Source organism: Culex pipiens, chromosome 3, assembly GCF_016801865.2.
Source record: "Culex pipiens pallens isolate TS chromosome 3, TS_CPP_V2, whole genome shotgun sequence".
NCBI lineage: Eukaryota > Metazoa > Arthropoda > Insecta > Diptera > Culicidae > Culex > Culex pipiens.
The window spans coordinates 164,990,591-165,017,126 of NC_068939.1; the positions used below are offsets into that span (position 1 = coordinate 164,990,591).

The 26,536-nt window shown below is 39.4% G+C and overlaps 3 protein-coding genes and 1 long non-coding RNA gene across 4 annotated transcripts in view; all 4 read left to right on the top strand.

Moving 5' to 3' along the window:
• The window catches only part of LOC120418560 (uncharacterized), a 43,112-nt gene extending 21,877 nt beyond the window's left edge, over window positions 1-21,235 (top strand). Inside the window, 28 exon segments of the mRNA XM_052710011.1 lie at window positions 48-319; window positions 483-550; window positions 606-736; window positions 798-962; window positions 1,021-1,196; window positions 1,329-1,347; window positions 7,877-7,925; window positions 8,077-8,148; window positions 8,207-8,285; window positions 8,345-8,439; window positions 8,497-8,790; window positions 8,846-9,107; window positions 9,162-9,408; window positions 9,463-10,068; window positions 10,120-10,279; window positions 10,333-10,381; window positions 10,437-10,635; window positions 10,697-10,861; window positions 10,917-11,086; window positions 14,764-15,023; window positions 15,312-15,334; window positions 15,376-15,549; window positions 19,557-20,135; window positions 20,193-20,352; window positions 20,414-20,462; window positions 20,519-20,586; window positions 20,642-20,931; window positions 20,987-21,235. Of these exon segments, the coding sequence (XP_052565971.1) occupies window positions 48-319; window positions 483-550; window positions 606-736; window positions 798-962; window positions 1,021-1,196; window positions 1,329-1,347; window positions 7,877-7,925; window positions 8,077-8,148; window positions 8,207-8,285; window positions 8,345-8,439; window positions 8,497-8,790; window positions 8,846-9,107; window positions 9,162-9,408; window positions 9,463-10,068; window positions 10,120-10,279; window positions 10,333-10,381; window positions 10,437-10,635; window positions 10,697-10,861; window positions 10,917-11,086; window positions 14,764-15,023; window positions 15,312-15,334; window positions 15,376-15,549; window positions 19,557-20,135; window positions 20,193-20,352; window positions 20,414-20,462; window positions 20,519-20,586; window positions 20,642-20,931; window positions 20,987-21,163 (5,058 nt within the window). The 3' untranslated portion in view covers window positions 21,164-21,235.
• LOC128093248 (uncharacterized) lies at window positions 14,237-14,693 on the top strand. Its single transcript, XR_008212347.1, has 3 exons — window positions 14,237-14,394; window positions 14,446-14,509; window positions 14,574-14,693. It is a non-coding gene; the product is annotated as an uncharacterized LOC128093248 (long non-coding RNA).
• On the top strand, window positions 14,735-15,373 carry LOC128093247 (neprilysin-11-like). Its single transcript, XM_052709343.1, has 2 exons — window positions 14,735-15,023; window positions 15,082-15,373. The coding sequence occupies exons 1-2, from the start codon at window positions 14,804-14,806 to the stop codon at window positions 15,336-15,338; spliced, it is 477 nt and encodes a 158-aa protein (XP_052565303.1). The 5' UTR covers window positions 14,735-14,803; the 3' UTR covers window positions 15,339-15,373.
• A 1,558-nt stretch (window positions 21,236-22,793) lies between the features above and the next one.
• LOC120419396 (neprilysin-like) lies at window positions 22,794-24,146 on the top strand. Its single transcript, XM_052709338.1, has 5 exons — window positions 22,794-23,173; window positions 23,245-23,323; window positions 23,401-23,468; window positions 23,538-23,795; window positions 23,864-24,146. The coding sequence occupies exons 1-5, from the start codon at window positions 23,140-23,142 to the stop codon at window positions 24,115-24,117; spliced, it is 693 nt and encodes a 230-aa protein (XP_052565298.1). The 5' UTR covers window positions 22,794-23,139; the 3' UTR covers window positions 24,118-24,146.
• Window positions 24,147-26,536: the final 2,390 nt, after the last annotated feature.

Sequence of the window (26,536 nt, forward strand, 5' to 3'; positions counted from 1 at the left end):
TAAGGTACCTGGTATTCTGAAGCTCCTTAAACGATTCTTTTCTCCAGCTTGACATCAGCGACTCCCAGCACCTGGACAACATGCTGCAGATCATACGGTTGAGAAACGTCAAGAAGCTTCGCTACTGGCGTCTCAAGAACGTCGTCGGCTGGGGCACGCTTCCGACGAACGTGAACGCCTTTCACACCTTTCAGGACAACGCGATCAGTAAGTACCGTCTTTAACGAGTCCGTACAACGAATCCTAACCTCTTTGACATTCCCCGTGCAGCTATTCCGATAGCGATCCTGCAGTACCCGTTCTACCATCTGGGTCTAGAGTAAGCCTGCGCTGACGTTCTAGTTCTTGTGTCGATTTTGGCCCACGTTGCACTCTTTCAGCACACTTGGCATTGCTTGCAGAACTGTAGCACTGTTGCGACGCACCCCCTTCTGTCTGTCTGTCTGACTTCGTCTGAACGTCGTTCCCGTTCCTTGTTTCAGAGCGCTGAACTACGGAGCGATTGGGACGGTGCTGGGTCACGAGCTGACCCATGGGTTCGACGACAGTGGTAGGTGTTACGGAAGGTTTGGAGACATCCCAGCACTAACTGGTACCCATTACAGGTAGACAGTTCGACAAGGATGGTAACCTGAAGCAGTGGTGGTCCAACAGCACGATTCAAGAGTACGTCAACAGGACGGCTTGCTTCGTGCAGCAGTACAGCGGATACTACATCGACGAAGCGGACGACTACGTAAGTTTCCAAAACTACCAACTAACCTAACCTCAAAACTAAGACCCCTTCCCCATTCCAGATCGACGGTCTGCAGACCCTCGGCGAGAACATCGCCGACAACGGGGGGGTACGCGAAGCGTACCACGCGTACAAGATCTACATGAAGCACCACCGGAAGGAGCCGCTCCTACCGGGCTTCGAGAACTACACCCACGAGCAGTTGTTCTTCATCTCGTACGGCAACGTGAGTTCCTTTCGCCCAATTTCTTTGCCCCGTAAAAAAAATCCCCTCTTCGTTACAGCTCTGGTGCGAATCGCACACGGCGTCCGCGGCCAAGGCCGCCTTGGATGACACGCACTGTCCGGGCTGGATACGGCTCAAGGGCGTGCTCAGCAACTCGCCCGAGTTTAGCCGGACGTTTGGGTGTAAGCCGGGTAGCGGGATGAATCCCAGCGTCGGGGAAAAGTGTCGGATTTGGTGAAACAAAATTTGATCGGCAATCAAAAAGTGTGTGTGTTTGTAATTTTTTTAAGTGCATTCAAGTACAAGGTTTTCAATTTCCAGTGCAACCCGAGTGTGATATGAAAGCAATAAACTTTTTCAAAACAGCAGCAGCGGTGCGATGCGGGTAGTGTTGTTTGCTTCGAAAGCCAATATTGAACATTTTAGTTATGAGTTTTCTTGGAAGGGCTTGGTTTACGATGGGGATAATCAAAAAATTGCATTACCCGGCTAGAGTTTGTTAGAGCTTTGGAAAAAACACCTCTCTAACTTTTTTGGCTGGATATTGCTGCCAAAATGGCGGTGATGAAATACTGGAAAAAATCAAATTTAAATCAGACTAGGATACTTAAACACTTTTTGTGCTTATTTGGGGTCTATTGCTCCTAGGATCCGACCATTAATGTGCCCATTTTCGACCCACCTTCGGCGATGTTTTTTTTTTTTTTTGAACGGGATAATGCAAACCGTATCAAGTATCATTCCCAAGTGCAACGATGGAAAAACCTTCATCAAAAGAAAATCTTTTGACGTCTATCAAGCGAAAAAAAAACACGAAAGATTGGCCAAAAGAAACAAAACAAAATCATATTTTGGATTATTTGGGGGAACACCGATTTCACTACTACACTTGCAAAATGATCTGTCACTTGTTGCAGATGAACAATGGTTGTAAACAAAACCGAATAAATAAATTTAAATGATGCTAACATAAAAATTCACTAAATTTTCTTCGAGAATTTCGGTACAGATTTTCTTTTGCGCGATTGGCCTCCTCTCTCTTTCGCGAGTGAAGAAAATTCGCAAGCGAAAAAAAAACTTTTGCGATTATTCCATCCCTGCCCAAGTGGCAGTTTCCTGCAATTTTTCGGTACTAGGCCCAAAATAGGGACAAATACCTTTTGACACCAATCTTGTTAAAGAAATACTCACGCCTTGTTTTTTTTTTTTTTTTTTGAAAATGTTACAGACAAAAACAAAAACACACACAAAGCTCAATTTTTTCAAAGTTTATGCTGAAAATCAATATTTTAATTTAAAAAAAAACTTGTACAATTGATTGTAAACTGTTAAACGTTTATTTTTGTATTCTTAATCAAATAGGGCAAACAAATAAAAAAATGTTACAGAAAAAAGAATAAATGAACAAGAAATTCTCAAAATTCTGTTTGAAAACAGACTTATCTTGTTAAGATACATACATCACTGCTCAAGTTTTAAAGAACGGAAAAAACACTAAAATATGTCTATAATCAAATTTCGACCTTTTGTCCTTTCGTCTTTATTGCTTTTGATTATTTGGCAAAAGTTGTTGCTAAGAAAATGGTAAACAATATCGATATTTACTGAAGAAAAATGAAACTTTTATGATATTTTCAGGTTTGTCGGATAATTTCTATAAATTTAAGAACAACCTTATTTTTAAAAGTTAAAAATGCCATCATCAATAAAATGCGAGCAAAACTTCAAATTTAAATTTTTTTGATACTTCAAATAAAAACTTTCCAATTCATTTAATAAGGCTTTCTAGTCAGAAATTTACCAACACATTCAAAGTATGTTTACATTACAGCTGGACGTTTGTTTGCATCAGGTTTCCTATCTCTTTCTAGCATTTTTTTTTTGTCAGGCGACTTCTAGCTGGTTTTTTTGACTGGCCGCCCGATATGTCAGCAAACATACTTCGCAGGGCTGTGACAGCTCGAGCTCGGTCTTTGTTTGCATCAGGGCACTGTGACGAGAAGTTCGTCATTTTTGGGTTAAATTATATTTTTTCACTGGGCCTAGAAAGCCTTATATATTATGTCAAAGCATAATTTTTATACTTATTCATGAAATAATTTAATTTCAATTTAAGATAATCCGGTGATTACCTAAGCAATACACTCCCTTTTTCGTTTGACACTATTTAGTTTGTACCCCGTTGGTTTGACAAAGTCAAACTAATAAGTGACGAACTGTCCCTGTTTACACGGCGCTCACTCAGACTATCAAAACAAACGTTTGGTAGTGTATGTGAACTCCTTGTAAAAGGGGTGTCAATCTAAAAAGTGACCCCGTTCGTTTGACAACAGTTGGTGTCAAACCATCGGGGTTTGAGTATTCTTAATTCTTAATCGAGAAATTAAATGTGAGAGTGTGTGCAACATGGAGTTAAACTTTCTGTGCAGTTGCTGTGAAGGTTTCCATGGCACTTTGAAAAGTTTAACTACATGTTGCACGCACACACTCTCACTTTTAATTTCTCGATAAGGCCGAATTATAGCCCTTTCAGAGAATACCCATGATTTCTTCCAAGTGTGCGGACATTTTTCTGAATCGGCTATCTAATGCTTTTGTCTCTTCTTTTTCCCAACTTTTTCAAAATTTTCCCAAAACAAGATGACAAAAATGTTCATTGAAAGTACTTAAATACAATAAAATGCTGTTTAGTATTTGAAAAAAAAAATATTTTTTTATCAAACAAATAGTTTTGAAACTGCAAATAGGAAAACGAAGCGAAACTAGAAAAATAACATTCAGATATTTTTTTCAAAATTTTGACAGTGGCAGCTTTATGGAGGTGGTTCCTACACAAATGTGATAGTATTTTTTATAACAAACACACTTTTTTCCAATTTTTATATTTTGGCGTCATAAAAATAATTTCATGCTCCAACAATGGGAAGGTAACACAAAATAAATTGAATTTCAATTTCATAAAATGTTTCCAACTTTACCAATTCGTCGCTTGAGACACGTTTGCTGTAAAAAGATAGGACGTTTCACAAGATAGCACACAAGCGACGAGCTATGAAAAGGTCGTAAAATTAATTTTATTTATGTAAATATTTTCAATTTGGTTTATGTTTTACAGCTTTTTTTTTATATCAGAAAACTTGAGGTCCGATTTTAAAATCGAGCCTATATTTTAGTAAGATCCTACAAAACCATTGTTCAAGAACTCCATTCAAGGGGTTAAATACATATAAATCGGCAAAAATATCAGAGGTTGGAATGAGCACATACCACATTCTTTCTATCAGATTTGAAGGCAATAAACTACATTTTCAAATATTAATAAAATAAATATTATGACATTTGGTTGTATAATTGCATTCGAAAGGTCTTTTGAAGTTATTCAAAATGTGCCATAAAAATTCGAGATTGGTTTGACTTTGCTGATAGATTTTGCAAATTAGGGGAAATATTGCACCGCCTCGAGTAAGCACGCAAATTTATGCCATTTACTGGCCAAAAAGATCAAATTTAATGCAGTTTTGATCATAATTTCTATTTTGCGAGATCATTGCTCATCATTTTGATGGCACACACACACACACACGCAAGATCAGAGGTTAGCTGCTTAACGAAAGTCGCCATCAATATCTTTTTACTTGCGCTAACGATTTCAAAGCGCTTAAGATATAAAATTGTTTCCAACTTCCGGCAACATGTTCTTTTGACCATTACTTAGTCACTCACTTGAAAAATAATCCCGAAACATGTAAATAATTAGCAAGCACCATCAAAAAAACAAACGCGCTAAGTCTTTTGACGTTTCAATTTTGACTACCCATTCCAATCGTTGGCTGAAGAAACCCGAGTGTGGAGCGAAGGCAAATAAAGAACAAAGGGTGGCCACCAACACCACCAACATGCTGGTGCAGCTTTAAATGCTACTTTTCGTGAGTGTTCGCTAAAAATTTCATCAATTTTGGCAGCAGAGCAATTCTCTACGAAATCGGTCTTTTTTCTTCAATTTTAATTTTTGTATTTTTTAATCCGACTGAAACTTTTTTGGTGCCTTCGGTATGCCCAAAGAAGCCATTTTGCATCATTAGTTTGTCCATATAATTTTCCATACAAATTTGGCAGCTGTCCATACAAAAATGATGTATGAAAATTCAAAAATCTGTATCTTTTGAAGGAATTTTTTGATCGATTTGGTGTCTTGGGCAAAGTTGTAGGTATGGATATGGACTACACTGGAAAAAAATAATACACGGTAAAAAAAAATTGGTGATTTTTTTATTTAACTTTTTATCACTAAAACTTGATTTACAAAAAAACACTATTTTTATTTTTTTTTATTTTTTGATATGTTTTAGAAGACATAAAATGCCAACTTTTCAGAAATTTCCAGGTTGTGCAAAAAATCATTGACCGAGTTATGAATTCTTTAATCAATACTGATGTTTTCAAAAAATCGAAATTTTGGTCGTAAAAATTTTTCAACTTCATTTTTCGATGTAAAATCAAATTTGCAATCAAAAAGTACTTTAGTGAAATTTTGATAAAGTGCACCGTTTTCAAGTTATAGCCATATTTAAGTGACTTTTTTGAAAATAGTCGCAGTTTTTCATTTTTTTAAATTAGTGCACATGTTTGCCAAGTTTTGAAAAAAATATTTTTGAAAAGCTGAGAAAATTCTTCATATTTTGCATCTTCGGACTTTGTAGATTAAACCTTGAGTTGCTGAGATATTGCAATGCAAAGGTTTAAAAACAGGAAAATTGATGTTTTCTAAGTCTCACCCAATCAACCCACCATTTTCTATCGTCAATATCTCAGCAACTAATGGTCCGATTTTCAATGTTAAAATATGAAACATTTGTGAAATTTTCCGATCTTTTCGAAAAATATATTTTCAAAATTTTCAAATCAAGACTAACATTTTAAAAGGGCGTAATATTGAATGTTTGGCCTTTTTGAAATGTTAGTCTTGATTTGAAAATTTTGAAAATATTTTTTTCGAAAAGATCGGATAATTTCACAAATGTTTCATATTTTAACATTGAAAATCAAACCATTAGTTGCTGATATATTGACGATAGAAAATGGTGGGTTGTTTGGGTGAGACTTAGAAAACATGAATTTTCCTGTTTTTAGACCTTTGCATTGCAATATCTCAGCAACTGAAGGTCGTATCAACAAGGTCGAAAGATGCAAAATATAGAGAATTTTCTCAGCCTTTCAAAAATATTTTTTTCAAAACTGGGCAAACATGTGCACTAATTTAAAAAAAAAAATGAAAAACTGCGACTATTTTCAAAAAAGTCACTTAAATATGGCTATAACTTGAAAACGGTGCACTTTATCAAAATTTCACTAAAGTACTTTTTGATTGCAAATTTGATTTTACATCGAAAAATGAAGTTAAAAAATTTTTACGACCGAAATTTCGATTTTTTGAAAAAATCAGTATTGATTAAAAAATTCATAACTTGGTCAATGATTTTTTGCACAACCTGGAAATTTCTGAAAAGTTGGCATTTTATGTCCTCTAAAACATATCAAAAAATAAAAAAAATTAAAAATAGTGTTTTTTTGTAAATTAAGTTTTAGTGATAAAAAGTTAAATAAAAAAATCACAATTTTTTTTTTACCGTGTATTATTTTTTTCCAGTATAGTCCGTATCCATACCTACAACTTTGCCGAAGACACCAAATCGATCAAAAAATTCCTTCAAAAGATACAGATTTTTGAATTTTCATCCATCATTTTTGTATGGACAGCTGCCAAATTTGTATGGAAAATTATATGGACAAACTAATGATGCAAAATGGCTTCTTTGGGCATACCGAAGGCACCAAAAAAGTTTCAGTCGGATAAAAAAATACAAAAAAAAATCGAATGACCGAAATCCTAGAGAACTGCTCAGCACTAAGCAGACCCAAAAGAGCGCTGGAAGAAAAAAAGAACTAAGCTGAAAATAGAAAAATGAGCGGGGCCGAATGCACTCAACTAATTAGAATGCATTTTTGAAATAATAGCATAACTTTTAATAAAAGTGAAAATAAACAGAAATGTTCACAAAAAGTTGCATCACTCAAACACGACCGCTTATTAGGCTTAAAATTGGCATATTTCCCCTACTGTTTAAAATAAATATTTTTGAAATCCCAATATTTTTTTCACTTCGGTCAAACGTAAGGGAAGTTTCCTCTATCGTAAAGGGCTCATACTTGGCATGAGTTCATTTCATTGGCGTTAGTTGCTAACGCCAAACATGATTTATGTACTTAACTTTCCCAATAAGATTCCACTGGAAATGACTAAAACTATTGGCTGTTCATCGATTGCTACCGCAGTCCCTCATTCCATTACAAGCTTTGCAGTGTGCATTCCATAAGGGATTCCCTTTACGCGCACGGCGGAACCTGTTTGTCAACTCGTGTGTTTACCAGGTTGGGATATTCTATCTCCGTAATCGAAAGGTGTTGATTCTACATCATCGCAATAAAGTATAAACAACGCATCAAATACGGATGTAAACAAAGCTCGCCTTTCGCGTGAAATCGCAAACGGTCAGCGACTTTACAGTGATACGAGAACTCCAAGTGGCTCAAGACGATTTACGGCCATGCTAATGTTGATTAATTAGGCGGTGCGCACTGCAATAAATTGTGCTGCGATTTGAAGAATCCCACAGTAATTCGAAATTTTACGGTGTGCCAAAACCGGTTTTTATGCCGCAGTTACTCATCTGCGACGATAATTAAAAATTCTTATCAAACGGCAGAGCGACCATTAAAATCGGTGTGTCATTTGCAAAGGAAATTAAAAGCGTTGCTGTTCTAAGTTGTTCAAACGCGCGTTCTTGTTCGGTCATCGCAGCAGGCGCTGCTCGCGATTGCGCGCGCTTTTCGTTTAGTCTGTCGCCGCAACGCAGATCGATCGCCTGAAGTTCACGGAGCCTGCTACGATCGTTGGCGTTAGAGGTAGCGTTAGTGTGTCCTTTCGCTTTGAATATCGTTTGCATTAATTTTTCTTCGGGTGATTGATGGGTAACTAGATTCAAAGATTAAGTAGGATTTTATTTAATTTCATGACCACCGGAAAAGATGAGTTAGTTCTCTGATTAGTATCCAGATAAATTTACTCATTTTTACGAGCGGATTCAAACTACAATGATGTCGGAAACTACAGAGGATAGATTCATAGGTTAGTTAAGCATGGTAATTATAAAAATCAGTATAATTCTGTACTAAATAATTAATAGCCCTGAGCGTGGAGGCAGCAGCGAACACAAAGTCTTCAACTCCAAAGCATCTTACCGTGATCATCAGAAAGGAAGACAGGTATTGGTCTCTGTAACAAATATCGTGGATTCTATGTTAATATCTTGATCGATCCTTAGTGGATGTCACGTGTTCTGCCGCCGCTTCTTCATGTGCATTCTGCTGCTCGCTGTGGTCTTTCTCACCTCGATCATCTACGGTATCTACTACTTTGGTAAGGATCCCATAGTTAGTATAGAACCCTGCTAACGCTTAACTAACGCTCAACCAGCCAACACGCTGCCGGACGTGTGCCACAGCAAGGAATGCCTCCGGTCGGCGGCCACCCTCAAGCAGAACATGAACCTGCAGGTCGACCCGTGCGAGGACTTTTACGGCTACGTGTGCGGCAACTGGGCCGACGATCACCCGCGGCCAGAGAACCACATCGCCAACAGCTGGTACCAGGAGCGCCAGCTGAAGATCTTCCGCAATATTCGGTCCCAGCTGGAGCGGAACGCCAGCCGGACGGACCCGAAGCCGGTGGCGCAGGCGAGGACCATGTATCAGGCCTGTTTGAACTATGGTATTGCGAGGGATGCGTTGGGTCTTACGGAACTACTAGAGATGGCTTTTTGTAGACGCACGCGAGAAGGAGGGCGCCAAGGTGATCGCCAAGTATCTGCAGGAGTTCGGACTGCCAACGCTGCCGACCTTGCTGAACCACACCCGGTTCGGTCCCCGTCGCTACAAGTTCGACTGGATCGCGACCGTAGCGCGCATTCAACGAAAACTCGGACTCAACGTGCTGATCGGGTTCGACATTGTGATGGACCAGGAGGACCGGAATCGGAACCGGCTAACGCTGGAGTATCACTACTCGCCGGATCTGCTGAACTTTCCGTGAGTACTAATGGTTAGAGTAAGTTACAAGATCTTGAAGTATCTTCCGGATAGGGCCTACGAGTGGTCAAAGCTACACTCCAAGGGTTACAGAAGCTCGGTTGAGCCCGTGGAAGAGGAGGAAGAACCTGAGGATGAAGAAGATGATGACGCTGACGATGGTCCAGATGCTGCCGAGCTTGCCGATGGATTCCTGAAGATTGCTGAAGCTATCAACCCAGGCTTCAACGGGTCCAAATACGAGGCAAGCTTTATGACCTTGGGCGAAACGTACATGGACTTCTTCAACCAACTTCCGGGGGTAAGAAAATCTTGTACGAAATGAATCAAATTACCTCAAATCCTCCCAATTCAGCGCAAGGCAGACACCGAAGACGATTCTGACGACCCAGAGGAAGAGCAGCTGTCCTACTACACCGTCCAAGAGTTGCAGAACATCACCGACGCGTACATTGCCCCGGACAAACCCTACCCAATTTGGCAACACTACCTGGACGAACTGTTCGCACCGTTCCCGGGAGCGAAGCCGACGCCGCAGGACAAGCTGCAGATGTCCGATGAAAACATCGACTTCCTCAAGAAGCTCGTCCGGGTGGTCTCCCGGCAGCCGATCCAGGTCGTTGAGCTGTACATCTGGGGTCTGGTGACCACGTACATCGTGAGCCACGAGTACAACGAGCTCGAGACGGAGGAGGACTGCGCCAAGAACGTCCAGACGCTCATGGGACTGGCGGTGAGCTACGCGATCGCGGATAAGAACTTCCTCGAAGGTACCAAGCCACGGGTCGAGGCAATGCTGAAAGATATCCGGGATGAGTTCAACCAGATGGTGCTGGAGACCAACTGGATGGACGCGTACACCAAGTACGCAACGCTGGAAAAGTCCAAGTCGATGGAGAGCTTGATCGGCTTCCCGGAGTGGATCCTGGACGTCAGGAAGCTGGAGGAGCACTACCAAGGGGTAAGTTGGGTGTTCTGGGTCAAGGCGCTGCTAAACGTGGTTATCTTACAGTTACAGATCAAGAAGAACCGACACCTGGAGAACTGGGTCAGCGCGATCGAGTTTCTCATGAAGGATCGTCTGCAGACGTGGCGCGTCAAGAACGAAAAGTACTGGGACATGGATCCTACGGAGGTGAACGCGTTCAACGTGCAGAACCGGAATGCGATAAGTAGGATTCTCACAGAATAGATCAAGATCAGCAGTAACATTAACATCTTACAGATATCCCTGTGGCGATCATACAATATCCGTTCTACTTCCTTGGACTTGAGTAAGTACCGAAATTTGTATCCAAACGATCTTCCACTAACTCAAGACCTCAACAGAGCCCTCAACTACGGCGCCCTTGGGGAGATCCTAGGCCACGAGCTGACGCACGGATTCGACGACTCCGGTCGCAACTACGACAAGTACGGCAACGAGAAGCGCTGGTGGTCGAACCACACCCTGCAGGAGTACGACAAACGAGCCGACTGCCTGGTCAAGCAGTACAGCAAATACTATCTGGCGGAAGCTAAGGGATTTGTACGGAATCGCTAAGAAATCTTAAAGTATTCGATACGATCTAAGCTACGATTCCTTCCAGATCAACGGCACCCGCACCCTGGGCGAGAACATTGCCGACAACGGTGGCATTCGGGAAGCGTTCCGCGCGTATCGGGCGTACGTCAAGCGGAACGGTCCGGAACCGATGCTGCCCGGGTTCGACGACTTTAGCCACGAGCAGCTGTTTTTCATCTCGTTTGGCAATGTATGTTTCACTCTCAACTAGTTAAACAATTACAAATTAAAAATTTAAATTTCAGCAAAACTGCGAAGTGGTGTCTCCGGCGGGGGCTGCGGCGATCCTGCAGGACGAGCACAGCCCGTCCAAGTTTCGCGTCAAGGGCGTCCTCAGCAACATGGCCGAGTTCAGCGAGGTGTTCCAGTGTGCGCCGGGCAGGCCGATGAACCCGGAGAAAAAGTGTCGGGTGTGGTAGTTGTACGTTGAAGCGAATAAAGCTTTTTTTCTAAATTATACAAAATGTCTATTATAAATTTGGACTAATTCAGTCATTTGTGTATGATGCAAAAATAGTCAATCAATAGGGTCCTAAAGTCCTATGTAAATTGGTAAAAAAACACGTTTAAAAACCATTTCTGATCACATTTTTTCACTTTAACTCAAAAAATAAATTGACAATACAACATTTTTCCGATGAATCAACTATGGTCCCCTTGGAACGAGCTGTCAAGTAGGACCTTTTCAGTCAAGAAGGGCCGCGAAGTTACTTTTTTTAATTGAACGGTGTGCGTGTGGGGGAAAAAATAAAAAGATCAAAAATATTCAAAAGTTAAAATTAAATAGATTGAAAATGTTATAATGAAATAAGGAAATTAAGAAATAAGCATGTTAGGAAATTAGGAAATTTGGCAATTAGTAAATTAGGAAACTAAGAAATTTGGAAGCTAGGAAATTGGGAAATTTGGTAATTGGGTACTAAAGCCCTATGTCAATATTTATGTACAATGGTAAAAAAACACGATTAAAAACCATTTCTGATCACTTTTTTTTTCATTTTAATGCAAAAAAAAAATTGACAAGACAACATTTTTTCGATGGATCAACTATGGTCCCCTTGGAACGAGCTGTCAAGTAGGAGCTTTTCTGTCAAGAAGGACCGTGAGGTTAATTTTTCAAAATTGATTTAAAAATCCATTTTAAACTCTTTATGGTCGTACAAAGGGTCATTGTACTCAGAAAAATAAGCTTTATCGCTGTAAACAATAATATCAGCAATCTAAGCTTCATTTTAGGACCCAATTAGGAAATTATGAAATTATGTGATAATAAAATCATGAAATGAAGAAATTGGGAAATAAGGAAATTAGGAAATTTGGATGTTAGGAAATTGAGAAATTTAGGAAATTAGAAAATTAATTAATTGAAATTAGGAAGTTAGGAAAATTGGCAATTGGGAATTTTAATAATCAGGAAATAATGAAATTAGGAAGTAAGGAAATTAGGAAATAAGGATGTGAGGAAATTGGGAAATTTGGTAATAAGGAAATTAGGAAAATTTGATGCTAGGAAATTGAGAAATTGAAGAAATTAGGATATAAGCAAATTAGAAAATCAAAAAATTAGGAAATTAGGAAGTTGGAAAATTTGGTAATAAGGAAATTTGGTTATTAGGAAATAAGGAAATTAAGAAATTAGAAAATAAGGGTATTTGGGAATTTAGATGTTAGGAAATTAGGAAATTTGATAATTAATAAATAAAGAAATTAGGAAATTGGGAAGTTAGGAAATTTGGTAATAAGGAAATTTGGTTATTAGGAAATAAAGAAATAAGGAAATTAAGAAATTAGGAAATTAGAGTATTAGGGAATTTAGATGTTAGGAAATTTGGTAATTAGGAAATTAGGAAATAAAGAAATTTGGAAATTAGAAAATTGGGAAGTTAGGAAATTTGGAAATTAGAAAGTTAGGAAATTAGTAAATTTGGAAATCAGGATATTATAAAATAAGGCTGGTGCAAATGTTTAAAAGCTTTTCTTAAATTCTAAAATTCTAAAATTATGAAATTAGGAAGTTAGGAAATTAGGCAATTGGGAAGTTAGGAAATTTGAAAATTAGGAAATTAGAAAGTTAGGAAATTTGGAAATCAGGATATTATAAAATAAGGCTGGTACAAATGTTTAAAAGCTTTTCTAAAATTCTAAAATTTTTAATTAAATTCTTAAATTTCCTAATTTCCAAATTTTATTTTTTTTCGTTATTCTTAAATTCTTAAATTTTGAAATTTTTGAACTCCACATTTTTTATTCTGGAATTTTGAGTTTTTTTTATTTTTTGAAAAAATAGTTGGGGGGGGATTTGGCCATCCTTGGGGTGGAATGAGGATGCAATAAAAAGTCCATGTTTTAAAACGTTTTTGAAAAAAAAATTGTTATATCTTGCACATAAAAAAACAAATGAGAATTAATTATATAATTCGCAAATCAATGAAAAATTTCGTATAATTGTGAAAACGAATCCTTCATACAAGTTTTAAAATTTTATCAAGCAAAACTAATTCTATTAAAATAAAAAATGTGTTTAATCATATTTTTTATATTCAAAATAAGCAGTTCTTGTTGAGAACATAACAAATTAAGAATTTTCTCAAGTTTTTGGTTTGTTTCTGCCATAAGCTGATCTCAATTTCTTTCTGATTTTTTTTATTTTCGTTACCGTCATCAGGGGTGACATTAGGTCTGTGGGGTGAGATTGGGTCAAACAAAAATGCTGAAATTTGTATGACACAATGTCACCCCTGAAAGCGGTAGTTTTAGTTGTTTCTTTGAAGAACAAAACAAAACATATTTGTGAGGTTTTGCATTCATTTGTTTTATCTACATAAATTTGTAGGAGTTTTGGCGTGCAAAAAGTAATAAAATTTGAATATAATTATTTTTTTCTTTTAAACAACAAAATATGCTATCAAAATTGTAATCATTTTACGATCATTAAAGCCAACATTATGACATTTGTGCAATGAAACAAATTATTCAAAAAGTGATAGGGTGAATGATTCAGAAGGTCATGAAAATCAAAAAAGGGGGGGGATGGGTCGAAAAAGGTTGAGAACCACTGTAAAAAAAAGTCATGCTGAAAAAGAAAAAATAAAGAAAGTAGGCTATTTTGGTTTTAACACATGTATAAATATATTTTAAATTAAGGTGAAACGGGACACCAGTTTTGGACAACTTCTGTTCAACTTAAATCAATTTCTGAACTCGACAGATTGCTTGCTATCTTTATATTTATCGTTTGCAACAGAAAGAACTTGTCAAAGTTGGGTCATTTTCATTCATTGCTTTCAAAAACACGAGTCGAGGTTTCAATATGGCGCTGCTATTCCCGTTTCACCTTAATACAAAGTTGAATGATATAGAATTCCCGATAAGCGATTTTTTGTTTTTTTTTAACAAGTGTGAGGAAGGCACTAACCACGCAGTTGGATTCTGTAAAATATTTTTCAATTATCCGCGTGGTTAATGGACTATCCCTTGCTACAAGATGCTCGATGTTTAGCCGTTCGCAACGGACATTAAAATCATCAATAAATGTAAAACTTTAAAAATGGATGCCCTGCGAGTGTCCGAGCTCATTACAGGAATAGTCGTGATCAGTCAGTCTGGTAGTCAGACTAGCTTCTTCGTTACAACAAACTTTTTAGTTAAAATTTACGTATTCTTCATGCAAGGAAATGAATAGTGAAATTAAGTCTCCCGAAATACACTTAGATAAACTTTCAGGTAAGTTAAACGACAATCCAATTTACAATGTTTAATTGTATTTTACCATAGATGCTACAACAGAAAATATAAGCCTCAATTCTCATTGTGCATGTACCGTAGGAGAATATGAATGGTAGTATATCAAATGAGCTTCAAAGTTAAATTTAATTAATATTAATGCAAAGTTATTCACTTAGCACCCGAACTTTCGTATGTTCACGACGAAATCTCATCTATATCATCTTATCGATTGTGATATTCATCGGCATCAGCATCATCGTCATCGTCATAGCCAGAGGTATTAAATTTATCAAATTTTCCTTGAAAGTGTCAGTACAATCGCTAATTCCCAGATTCCTCTCGCGCGAACCGCCAAATCTGCCTCAGCGATGAGTGTCTCCGGTCGGCCGCCGGCCTCAAGCAGACCATGAACCTAAACGTTGATCCATGCGATGACTTTTACGAGTACGTCTGCGGCAACTGGGCCGAGGATCGAACCGAGCGGGACGACGGAAACGGCTGGATGCAGGAGCGTCAGCTGAAGATCTATCGCAACATTCGGGCCCACCTGGAGCGGGACGCCAAGCGGTTCGACCCGAAGCCGGTGGCCCAGGCGAAGGTCATGTACCGGTCCTGTTTGGGTTCTGGTATGTTGTGGGGGGGATTTTTGGGGTTATTGGAAATTTGTAAATTTGATTTTTTTAGCGGGTCAACGAAAAGCGGAAGCTGTTCAAGAAATTGTACAGAATCTTAGGGAATTTGGTCTTCCAACAATTCCAAGTTTTTTGAACCAGGGTGAATCTACTAAATTTGATTGGGTTGTCAGCTTAGCTAGGATTCAACGAAAACTAGGTTTGGATTTACTGATTGGTTTTGAAGTTATGACCGATTACAGAGATAGCAATCAATCCCGAATTAGGCTTGACTATCAGAAGCCATCAAATCCCCTTGGAGGAATGTAAGTAACATGAAATTGTTATTGAAAGTTTCTCAAAATAGTTTTGCAGGGTTATAAAGACGGAAAATGATAAAATCAACAATGCCACTATACTGGCTCAAATATTATCTAAACTCGTGGATAAAATCGATTCTGATTTCAATAGTACCAAGTACGAAAGCAGCTTTGTAGCTTTGGCTGAGAAATATCTAGAGTTCTGGAATGATCTTTCAAAAGTAAGTCAAAAATTATAGTAACTGTCGTGCTATCTTGTCGTACGTCGCTTTTTGACGATCCGAGAAAAACGCGTTTTAATGTTTAACCTTGAATAAACAAAAAAGAGAGCACGCAATGTAAACAATAACAAACACGTTGACACGTTGGTTAACCATTCTGTGCATTTGCCCCGAAGTTTGGTTGAATTTGGTTGCCGGAGTCCCAAGTTATAATTACCAATGTTTACGGTAGTCGGGTGTGTCAAACGCGTTCTGACCTGAAATCCCTTTGGCCAGTGTCGTGATCGGGGACTTTCTTTTATAATAAAAACACAGATATTTTGCAATTAACAAACAACACGTCTTATTCCACACAAATCAACCACAAAACTGTTTTGACAATCTTCATTCTCTCTTTCACCAGCCGCGCGCTTCTCGCTCTTTGTTCTCGCTCGCTAGCGCGCACTCGTGCTCAATGCACAACCTGTCAAGTTAGCTAACAAGGCAATAGGTCTATTCCCGTACTGCAGAATTCTGCAATTCTGCACGAAATCGGCAGCAGAGCGTTCCCGTACTTTTCTGCAACAAAAGTAACTTTTCTCTCAGGCAGAACTTCTGCAATGAGAGAGACATAAGTTGCAGCAGAACCGTTCCCGTACTTTTCTGCAAGCTCTCTCTTCTCTTTCTTGTTGAAAAGTGACTGCAAGTTGGTGTGATGGATGTTGAGTACACGCTTACATAAAATTTGCAAGTTGGGTGAAATCAAGAATTTTATTATTAGTTGTAATAAATTTGATGTTTTATTATTACTAAATTCAGGTAGTCTTATTGAAGGGACGTTTGTACATTTTAAATTGATGGGTTTTGGGTTAGCTTTTTAAATTTCTGGTTTTCTTAATAGCGATATTTTTTTATAATAAATTTCAAATAAATATTTGTTGAGGGATTAATTTTTGATCTTCAATTCTTTTTTAACAGACTAAATATGTGTAAAAATAATAGGTAAATTTAAATGGAAAATAATTAAATGTACCTGTAATGGTGCTACCAACATGTATTCTTATATGAACAAAAAATGAAATTTTGTCGAACTTTCAATGAAGAAATTATAAAGGAGTTATTAGACTACACCCAAACCCCGATGGTTTGACACCAACTGTTGTCAAACGAACGGGGTCACTTTTTAGTTTGACACCCCTTTTACACGGAGTTCACACACAGTACCAAACGTTTGGTTTGATAATGTGCGTAAGCGCCGTGTAAAAAGTGACAATTCGTCACTTTTTAGTTTGACTTTGACCAACCAACGGGGTACAAATTAAAAAAGTGTCAAACGAAAAGTGACCAACCACCGGGGGTTGAGTGTATACCAAACAAACAAACAGGCTGACAGGTGCGAGTTTGTATGTTGTCATAGTTCAATACCTCCTTAGGTTATATAATTGACGATAAACTTTGCAAAATATTAGCAACGGCCTTTTTTTTAAATTATAATTTTATTGATTAAAGTTAAAAATAACTGTTGCTTTTGAATTTTTAATGTTTTGAACTCTTATCTATTTTATTTTGGTCGTTTTCAGATATAAATACACTCAACCCCCGGTTGTTGGTTTGTACCCCGTTGGTTGGTTAAAGTCAAACTAAAAAGTGACGAACTGTCACTTTTTATACGGCGCTCACGCACACTATCAAAACAAACGTTCAGTAGTGTGTGTGAGATCCGTGTAAAAGGGGTGTCAAACTAAAAAGTGACCCCGTTCGTTTGACAACAATTGGTGTCAAACCATCGGGGTTTGAGTGTATTTGCTTTTTAAATTTTCAAAATATCTGACTTATTTTTTAAGTTTTCTATGTGAAAAATTTATTTTTGTATTATTTGTATATATGAATTTATTAATTTTCGAATTTCTAAATGTTTGTTTTTTGAGCAGTGCGTGGCCGAATGGTTACGGTGTTCGCTTTGTAAGCGGATGATTCTGGGTTCGATTCCCATCTGCTCCAACCTTCCATCGGATGAGGAAGTAAAATGTCGGTCCCGGCCTTGGTTGTTAGGCCGTTAAGTCATTCCAGGTGTAGGAGTCATCTCCATGCCATAAGTACAAACAACACACCAAACCAAGCCTACTCCGGTGGAATCGCTGGCGGCGGTTGGACTCGCAATCCAAAGGTCGTCAGTTCAAACACTGGGGTGGAAGGTTCCTTGGAGTAGAAAGAGGTTTGGGTGCTCTCCCCATTCAAGCCTTCGGACTCCTAGGTTCGAGCAGAAACTTGCAATAGAGACCACAAAAGACCCGGGGGTCGTTAATGTGGATGGTTTGATTTTTGATTGTTTTTTCATGTTTTAAAGGTTTTGATCATTTTTTTTATTTTTTGGAATTTTGATGCACATTCCATGTGCCACCCGGTCGTAATTTATTTATGTTATACTGAATACTTTTTTCTGCTATTCAAAAAAGTATTTATGATCCTTTCTATACTTAACCTTTGTTTTTGTTTTTTTTTTAATTATGTGTGTTAAACGTACCTGCAACTCTCATTTTTAAAATAGTTTACCTAATGTAAAAGTTTTTAACTGTTGCTAATGTACTTTCTACCTGTTCATAATTAATATAAAATAAAATATTTTTTAAATATTTTGAAATAATAAAAAAAAACTTTTATACCCAATTTGAGTAAATCCACTCAACTGTGTACAATATTGCAGAAAAAGTACTGGAACGCGCTACCCAGGCAAAAGTTTTGCGGCTTCTCGCCTTGCAGAACTTCTGCAAAAGAGAGAGATGAAGAGAGCAAGCTTAAAAGTACGGGAACGTGCTGCAAAAAAGTGACTTATGCTGGCTGCAGAATCCTGCAGAAGCTGCAGAAATTCTGCAATTCTGCAAGTACGGGAATAGACCTAATATTTATAAAGGTGCGCACTTTTTGTTGCGCTCTAAATTCTTATTTATTAATCATAATAATGTTATAACAAATACACATAATACACATAAACATCCAATCCTGCAACCCATAATCCCTAACTTCTTTCATATGAAAAGTGGCGAAAATGCACGGAGTTTGTTGGGTTTTTATTGAATACACTCAACCCCCGGTGGTTGGTAACTTTTTCGTTTGACACTTTTTTAGTTTGTACCCCGTCACGCACACTATCACAACAATCGTTTGGTAGTATGTGTTAGAGGTGGGCAAAAAAAGAGCGAGCCGCTCAAAGAGCCGGTTCACTAAAAAGAACGAAAGATCCGTGGCGCACAAAAAAAGAACCGCGGTTCTTTTTTAAACTTCCGTCTTTTGCTGAATAATTTAGAGATTTTGGAAAAAAATCCTTTTAGCAATTACAGACTTTATTGATTAAATCAGAATGTAGAAAAGAGTTCGCAGAATGTTTTCTCCAAATAAAATATCAGCATTAGTTCAATTCTTGCAGAAATAAACGCAATTTTAAAATTAAAAGCAATTTTTCCAACATCCTAGATTTAAGTTTGGATGTCATTCAATTACTTGAATTACAGGTTCGAGTAGAAATCTTGACCTAGAGACCGCCAAGACCTATGGTTTTAAAGGGCATCTTCTCGTTTTCAGTTTTAATTTTTTTTATCAAATTATTTGTAAAAGTCCAATGTGAAATAACTTATAAAATCATACGATTTTAGAAAAATCTTTTCATCAAAATTTTGAAAAAGAGCGAAAGAGCCGTTCAAAAGAGCGGCTCTTTTTAATGAGCGAACGAAAATGAGCGGCTCCTAAAAAAGAGCGGTTTTGCCCACCTCTAGTGTGTGTGAACTCCGTGTAAAAGGGGTGTCAAACTAAAAAGTGACCCCGTTCGTTTGACAACAGTTGGTGTCAAACCATCGGGGTTTGAGTGTATCTAAGGATTGAAATCGAACTTCTGGGATCTGTGAAGGTCTAAAGGCATTGTGAGCTGCACAAAATAGCGTTCCTAGCTCAATTTGCCCAAAATGCACGTACGACAAGTTAGCACGACGGCGACGAGTTGTTAAAGCATTTTAGTTTAAACGATATTTTTAAAGGACTTAACCATGGACAATGATCAAGAAGACGATTGGTCACTGTACAGCATACAAGACCTGCAAAGAGTCACAGAATCAGATGAATCCTTCTCCGTCTGGGATCGCTACTTTGAAGAATTGTTTGCTCCGTTCGCCGAAGCCCACCCGACATCCGAGGACAAACTGCTAATTTATCGTCTAGATCTTGAATATCTGAAAAGGTTCGTCAAACTGATCACCCAACAAGAGCCACAGGTTATCGAGGTCTTCATTTGGCATCGCGTAGCTGCGTATCTAACTTTTCACGCGTTTGAAGAAAAGAAAACCGAAGAGATCTGCGCGAGGAGTGTCCAAAGTCATATTCCACTTGCCGTGACTTACACAATTTCCGATGAAAAGTTCCTCACAGACATTGAACCACGCTTGCAACAAATGCTTGGAGGTATTCGAGAAGGCTTCAATCAAATAGTTCTGGACACTAGTTGGATGGACGCCAAAACGAAGAATGCAACGTTGGAAAAAGCTTTGGCGATGAGAAGTTTTATTGGATTTCCAGAATGGGTTCTGGACGTTGAAAAGCTGGAACAGTTTTATGATGGGGTAATATAATTAAACTATATTTATTGATAAAAGAAAAACTTAAGCAATTTCTCACAGTTACAGATAACGAAATCTCTTTACATAAGAAACATGATCAATGCGATCGAATTCTTCAGGAAGAAAATGTTACAATCTTGGCGCAAAAATCATGGACTCCGCCTTGTTATTGATCCTTCTGCAGTTGATGCCGTGTATTCCGCTCAACGAAATAGGATTTGTAACTTGTTTTTTAGGTTCATTACAAAAATCGTTCAAATACAATAACTTTAACTTTTCAGTTATACCAGTAGCTATAGTTCAATACCCGTTTTACTATCGAGGACTTGAGTAAGGTTGCTTGAACAGAGATGTTGACAAATTTGTAATTCTCACGTCTTCGTCAGGGCATTAAACTACGGAGCAATTGGAACGGTTCTTGGTCACGAGTTGACCCATGGATTCGATAATAATGGTAACGGCTTTCACCTGAATATGAATTGTTGAAATATTACTGATTATTCAAATAGGTCGCCTTTTCGACAAATTCGGCAACATGAGGACATGGTGGTCGGCCCAAACCCATCAGGAGTACGAAACCCGTGCCAACTGTTTGGTCGAGCAGTACAACAGCTACTCCCTGCCGGAAGGATTCGTCAACGGGACACGCACCCTGGGCGAAAACATTGCTGACAACGGAGGAGTTCGGGAAGCTTTACGCGCATACCAAGCCTTCGTGAAGCGGCATGGTCCGGAGCCGACTCTGCCGGGATTCGATGACTTTAGCCACGAACAGCTGTTTTTCATCTCGTTTGCCAATGTACTTAATTATCTTTACGTTTAGAAATTATTCACAACTGTATTTTTTAAATCAGCTCTGGTGCTCAACTCTAACACCAGCGCGTGCGAAAGCGCTCCTGAGCGGTGACGCGCACAGTCCGGGCAAGTTTCGCGTCCGCGGCACCGTCAGCAACATGCCCGAGTTCAGCGAGGCGTTCCGGTGCGCACCGGGCACGGCGATGAACCCGGCGCGGAAGTGTCGCGTTTGGTAGGATGCAGACTTTTTGTGAAGCAATGAATTTGGCAAAACTTGAATAAAATCGGATTAGTTTCGTTATTCGTTATTCGCTATTCGCTATTCGCTATTCGCTATTCGCTATTCGCTATTCGCTATTCGCTATTCGCTATTCGCTATTCGCTATTCGCTATTCGCTATTCGCTATTCGCTATTCGCTATTCGCTATTCGCTATTCGCTATTCGCTATTCGCTATTCGCTATTCGCTATTCGCTATTCGCTATTCGCTATTCGCTATTCGCTATTCGCTATTCGCTATTCGCTATTCGCTATTCGCTATTCGCTATTCGCTATTCGCTATTCGCTATTCGCTATTCGCTATTCGCTATTCGCTATTCGCTATTCGCTATTCGCTATTCGCCATTCGCTATTCGCTATTCGCTATTCGCTATTCGCTATTCGCTATTCGCTATTCGCTATTCGCTATTCGCTATTCGCTATTCGCTATTCGCTATTCGCTATTCGCTATTCGCTATTCGCTATTCGCTATTCGCTATTCGCTATTCGCTATTCGCTATTCGCTATTCGCTATTCGCTATTCGCTATTCGCTATTCGCTATTCGCTATTCGCTATTCGCTATTCGCTATTCGCTATTCGCTATTCGCTATTCGCTATTCGCTATTCGCTATTCGCTATTCGCTATTCGCTATTCGCTATTCGCTATTCGCTATTCGCTATTCGCTATTCGCTATTCGCTATTCGCTATTCGCTATTCGCTATTCGCTATTCGCTATTCGCTATTCGCTATTCGCTATTCGCTATTCGCTATTCGCTATTCGCTATTCGCTATTCGCTATTCGCTATTCGCTATTCGCTATTCGCTATTCGCTATTCGCTATTCGCTATTCGCTATTCGCTATTCGCTATTCGCTATTCGCTATTCGCTATTCGCTATTCGCTATTCGCTATTCGCTATTCGCTATTCGCTATTCGCTATTCGCTATTCGCTATTCGCTATTCGCTATTCGCTATTCGCTATTCGCTATTCGCTATTCGCTATTCGCTATTCGCTATTCGCTATTCGCTATTCGCTATTCGCTATTCGCTATTCGCTATTCGCTATTCGCTATTCGCTATTCGCTATTCGCTATTCGCTATTCGCTATTCGCTATTCGCTATTCGCTATTCGCTATTCGCTATTCGCTATTCGCTATTCGCTATTCGCTATTCGCTATTCGCTATTCGCTATTCGCTATTCGCTATTCGCTATTCGCTATTCGCTATTCGCTATTCGCTATTCGCTATTCGCTATTCGCTATTCGCTGTTCGCTATTCGCTATTCGCTATTCGCTATTCGCTATTCGCTATTCGATATTCGCTATTCGCTATTCGCTATTCGCTATTCGCTTTTCGCTATTCGCTATTCGCTATTTGCTATTCGCTATTCGCTATTCGCTATTCGCTATTCGCTATTCGCTATTCGCTATTCGCTATTCGCTATTCGCTATTCGCTATTCGCAATTCGCAATTCGCTATTCGCTTGTTTTTGGTTTTGTTGTTGTTGTTTTTGTTTTTGTTTTTGAAACACTGGATTTGTACAAACTAATTTTATTTTTTTTCAATATAAAATTGTTGAGGGAATAATAAATTTGTATATAAACCCAAAGCAAACCATCCTGCTATCCCACGACTTCCGCATTGTAAATCCAGTCAACCGTACAGTTGAAGCCCTCAATACAAACATACACACACGCACAAACCTGAAAATCCCAGTATTGCCGATTCAAACGAGATATCAAAAAACCCGCAAACGTTGAGTCATCCCAAAGTCGCCTACCACGATCTCTGTTTACGAGATGTTTTCGTTCATTCGTCGTTCTGCGTTCATCCGATGCTAGTCGGGTCGGTTCCAAGGCTACCTTGATTGGAGTTTTGCTTATTTTTAGAGATAAGCTAGTTTAGACTTTAGTTGCGCTGTGATATCGTCGTAATTTTAAGCATATCAAGAAAAATGGTTAAAGAGAATCATCGGGACTCCACATCAGGTAAATTTTGTGTTTTCCTCTTGTTGCGCTTTATGAAAACAATCTAATTATCATTTTTAATTTGTTTGTAGCGCGATACACTTCGCCGCACGAGGCTGACGTGAAAACACTGTGCAAACAAGAGTGTGTGAGAATCGTCCATTCAAAAAGGTGAGCACGCACGCACACATGGTGAACCTCCATGAATAAATCAATTGACGTCGAGTAATTCAATTTTTACCCACCAGGTGTCGCTACGCGCTTATCCCGCTGGTTTTGTTTTTAACCATATTGGTTATTTACGTGATATTCGACTGTAAGTCGTTTCGCTCGCTCAATTATGTATGACTCATTAAAGTTGTGATTTTTTATTTGTTATTCATAGACCCACCTGAACCGCCCCCCTTCTGCGCGACCGCAGCGTGTATTCGTACCGGGTGGAACCTGAAACAAAGCATGAATCTACAGGTAAAACCCTGCGATGACTTTTACTCGTACGTTTGTGGTGGAAATTGGACCAAGCCGAGTGATAAACGGAAGCCCGGCAATGAGTGGCAGAACCTGTTGGCCGAAAATGTGTCGCAATCGGAGCCGAAACCGGTGCATCAGGCCAAGCAGATGTTCAACGCGTGCACGGACAGAGGTGAGCGTTGGCGCCATTATGGCAAGTTTGACAGTTTGATTTTTTTATGGCAAATGCTTACTTTACAGGCAATCGCATTGTTGAAGGGTACAGCAAGCTTCAAGGTTATTACACGAGGTTTGGGCTGCCCACGATTCCAACGGTTTTGAAGCGTTCCGAAGGTTGGACTGTAGAAGAAGATCTTCCATTCGACTGGGTTGATTCTGCAGCTCAAATCAGGCGTTCACTTGGACTAAATGTGCTCATCGGGATTGACGCTGCCGACACGAACCGACTTGTTTTGGGATACCCCGATCTGCCGAAGGGTTGGGATTACCCGTAAGTCTTGCGCAATATTGTTATTCATGACGTGTTCACGGCAAATTTCATTATAGGACAAGCTACAGGCCAAAGATCGAGCACGTTTCTCAGCTGCTGGATACTGTCCAAATAGTGGCAACAAATATGATTCAGGTGGCCGATGCGATCAATCCCAACTGGAACATTACTGACCGCGAGAATAAGTTTGAAAATCTTGGATACCAAATTCAAGATCTGCACCGATTACTTCCAAATGTAAGTACAATTGATATCATTGATTGACAATGAACTGATCGCAAAGCAAAGGCAATCACAAAGAGGTAACGTAACTGTCAACCGCTCTGAACTTCACGTTACCTGACAGTTGAATAACCTTGAATTACGAAAGCACGAGACACCAACACAATCCAACTAATTTTCTTGTAGAAAACAACGACTGCCTCTGCTGACGATCAAACGATCATTAGCGTTCAAGATCTAGATCCAATGCTTCAACGCTACCTCAACTCACTATTCACCAATCTACCGGACGCCAAACCAGCCCCAACAGATCGTCTCCAAATCTCAAGCACAAATCATCAATACCTTAAAGATCTCACAAAAACCTTAGCCAGCCAAGACCCCGAACAAATCGAGCTGTACATCTGGGGAGTCGTGTCCACGTTCCTGCTTCGGCACCGATTCAGCCACGTCGGCCTCGAGTCCGACTGTGCCGACCAGGTTCGCCAACTGATGGGACCGGCGATTTCCTACATGGTGATCGAGGCCAATAACCCAGATAACGCGTCCGTTGAGGTTATGTTTCAACGGGTACGACCCGAGCTTAAACAGACGATCTTGGCCATAGACTGGATGGACGCACCTTCCAGAAATGGCTCGTTGACGATGATCAACGCTAAGATTGAAGTTTTGGAGCGTGTTTTGAACGCCTCGAAGCTCGAGCTGTACTACAGAGAGGTTGTCTGAATGTTTTCTGTCAAAAAGGACTTGAACTGACTTTGCCTACTTTTAGCTTGACGTTGGCGGCAACAACTTGGAGAACTGGATCAACGGACTTGGGTTCGTTAGTGTAAACAAGCTCAAGTCGTGGCGTTCAACCTCCGGTTCTCAGTGGGATCCTTCTGCGACAATCCTACAGAAACCCTTCCGCGATCTTGGCTTGGAGTAAGTCAACACTTATAAACTTTCAGGAACATAACCTCAACTACTCAAATCTTCTAGCTCCCTTAACCTCGGTTCCCTTGGAGTAACCTTAATCAGCGAGCTCCTGTCCGGATTGGCCAACTCATCAAGTTGGTCAAACCGCACCAACCAAGCGTACGCACATCTCGCAACCTGCTCCGAGGACAATCGGTTCGAGCTGGACGCCGTAGGACTTATACTGGCGATGCAAGTATTTAAACAAACGGAAGAAACGGAGCAACCTCTGCCGGGGGAATTTTTCACCGCCCAGCAGGCGTTCTTCATCTCGTACGGATGGCAAACCTGCAACGGAGACAGGGGCGAGCGGAGCAAATCGCGGGTGAACAACGTGGTGCGCAATTTCGAACCGTTCAGCGAGGCGTTCGAATGTTCGGCCGGAAGTCCGATGAATCCGGAGGAGAAGTGCGGTGTCTGGAATTAGAATCTAAATGAATTTGAGGAGTTACAGGTCATTTTCAAGCAAAAGGTGATATTATTTTTAGTCCCGCCCGTGTGGATCAATCGGACCGCGCACTGGCTCACAATCCAGAGGTTGCTGGTTCGAATCCCGCAGCGGGCGCTCTAAAATTCTTTGTGTAAATATGGGTATTCGGCGCCGTCGCTCCGTGCCATACTCTAGTACACTTAGGAGCCCAGGGCGGCGAAGTCCTTGTAGTTAAAAAGGAAGACACTAGTGGTTGGTACTAGCAATGGTGGCCGACAGCTATAAAGTCAACTTCGTTTTTTCGATATTATTTTTAAATACAAGCTAAATTATAAAAAAAAATCTGTTTATTAGTTTTGCAAGAAAAAAGGAAATTATTCATTATGCCGTTTTAAGTTATTATTATCGAATTAAATCATTTAAAAAATTAGGTTTTTCACACACAAAAAAAAACGCAAATTTTCTGACTAAAACTAAAAACTAAAAACAAAAACTAAAAACTAAAAGCTTTTGTAGTGCGCAATTGTATAGGAATACAATTTTTAACCTCTCTTGATACAGATTTATCAACACAATAGCTACAGGCCTTTTCGGCAACACTGTCATTTCAATGTAATTTTCTGTAAAAACTGCCAGCACCCTTCCCGCGACTGCCAGCCAGTTATACAGAAATATCTGAATGATACAGATTTTTCGATCCAAAAAACACAAATATCTGTTAATAATGAATTTTCACAAATCGACGGTAACATTTCAAAAGGCATCATGTATATTTTGACACTTTCTGAGTTATTGCATATTCTGAAAGAACTCC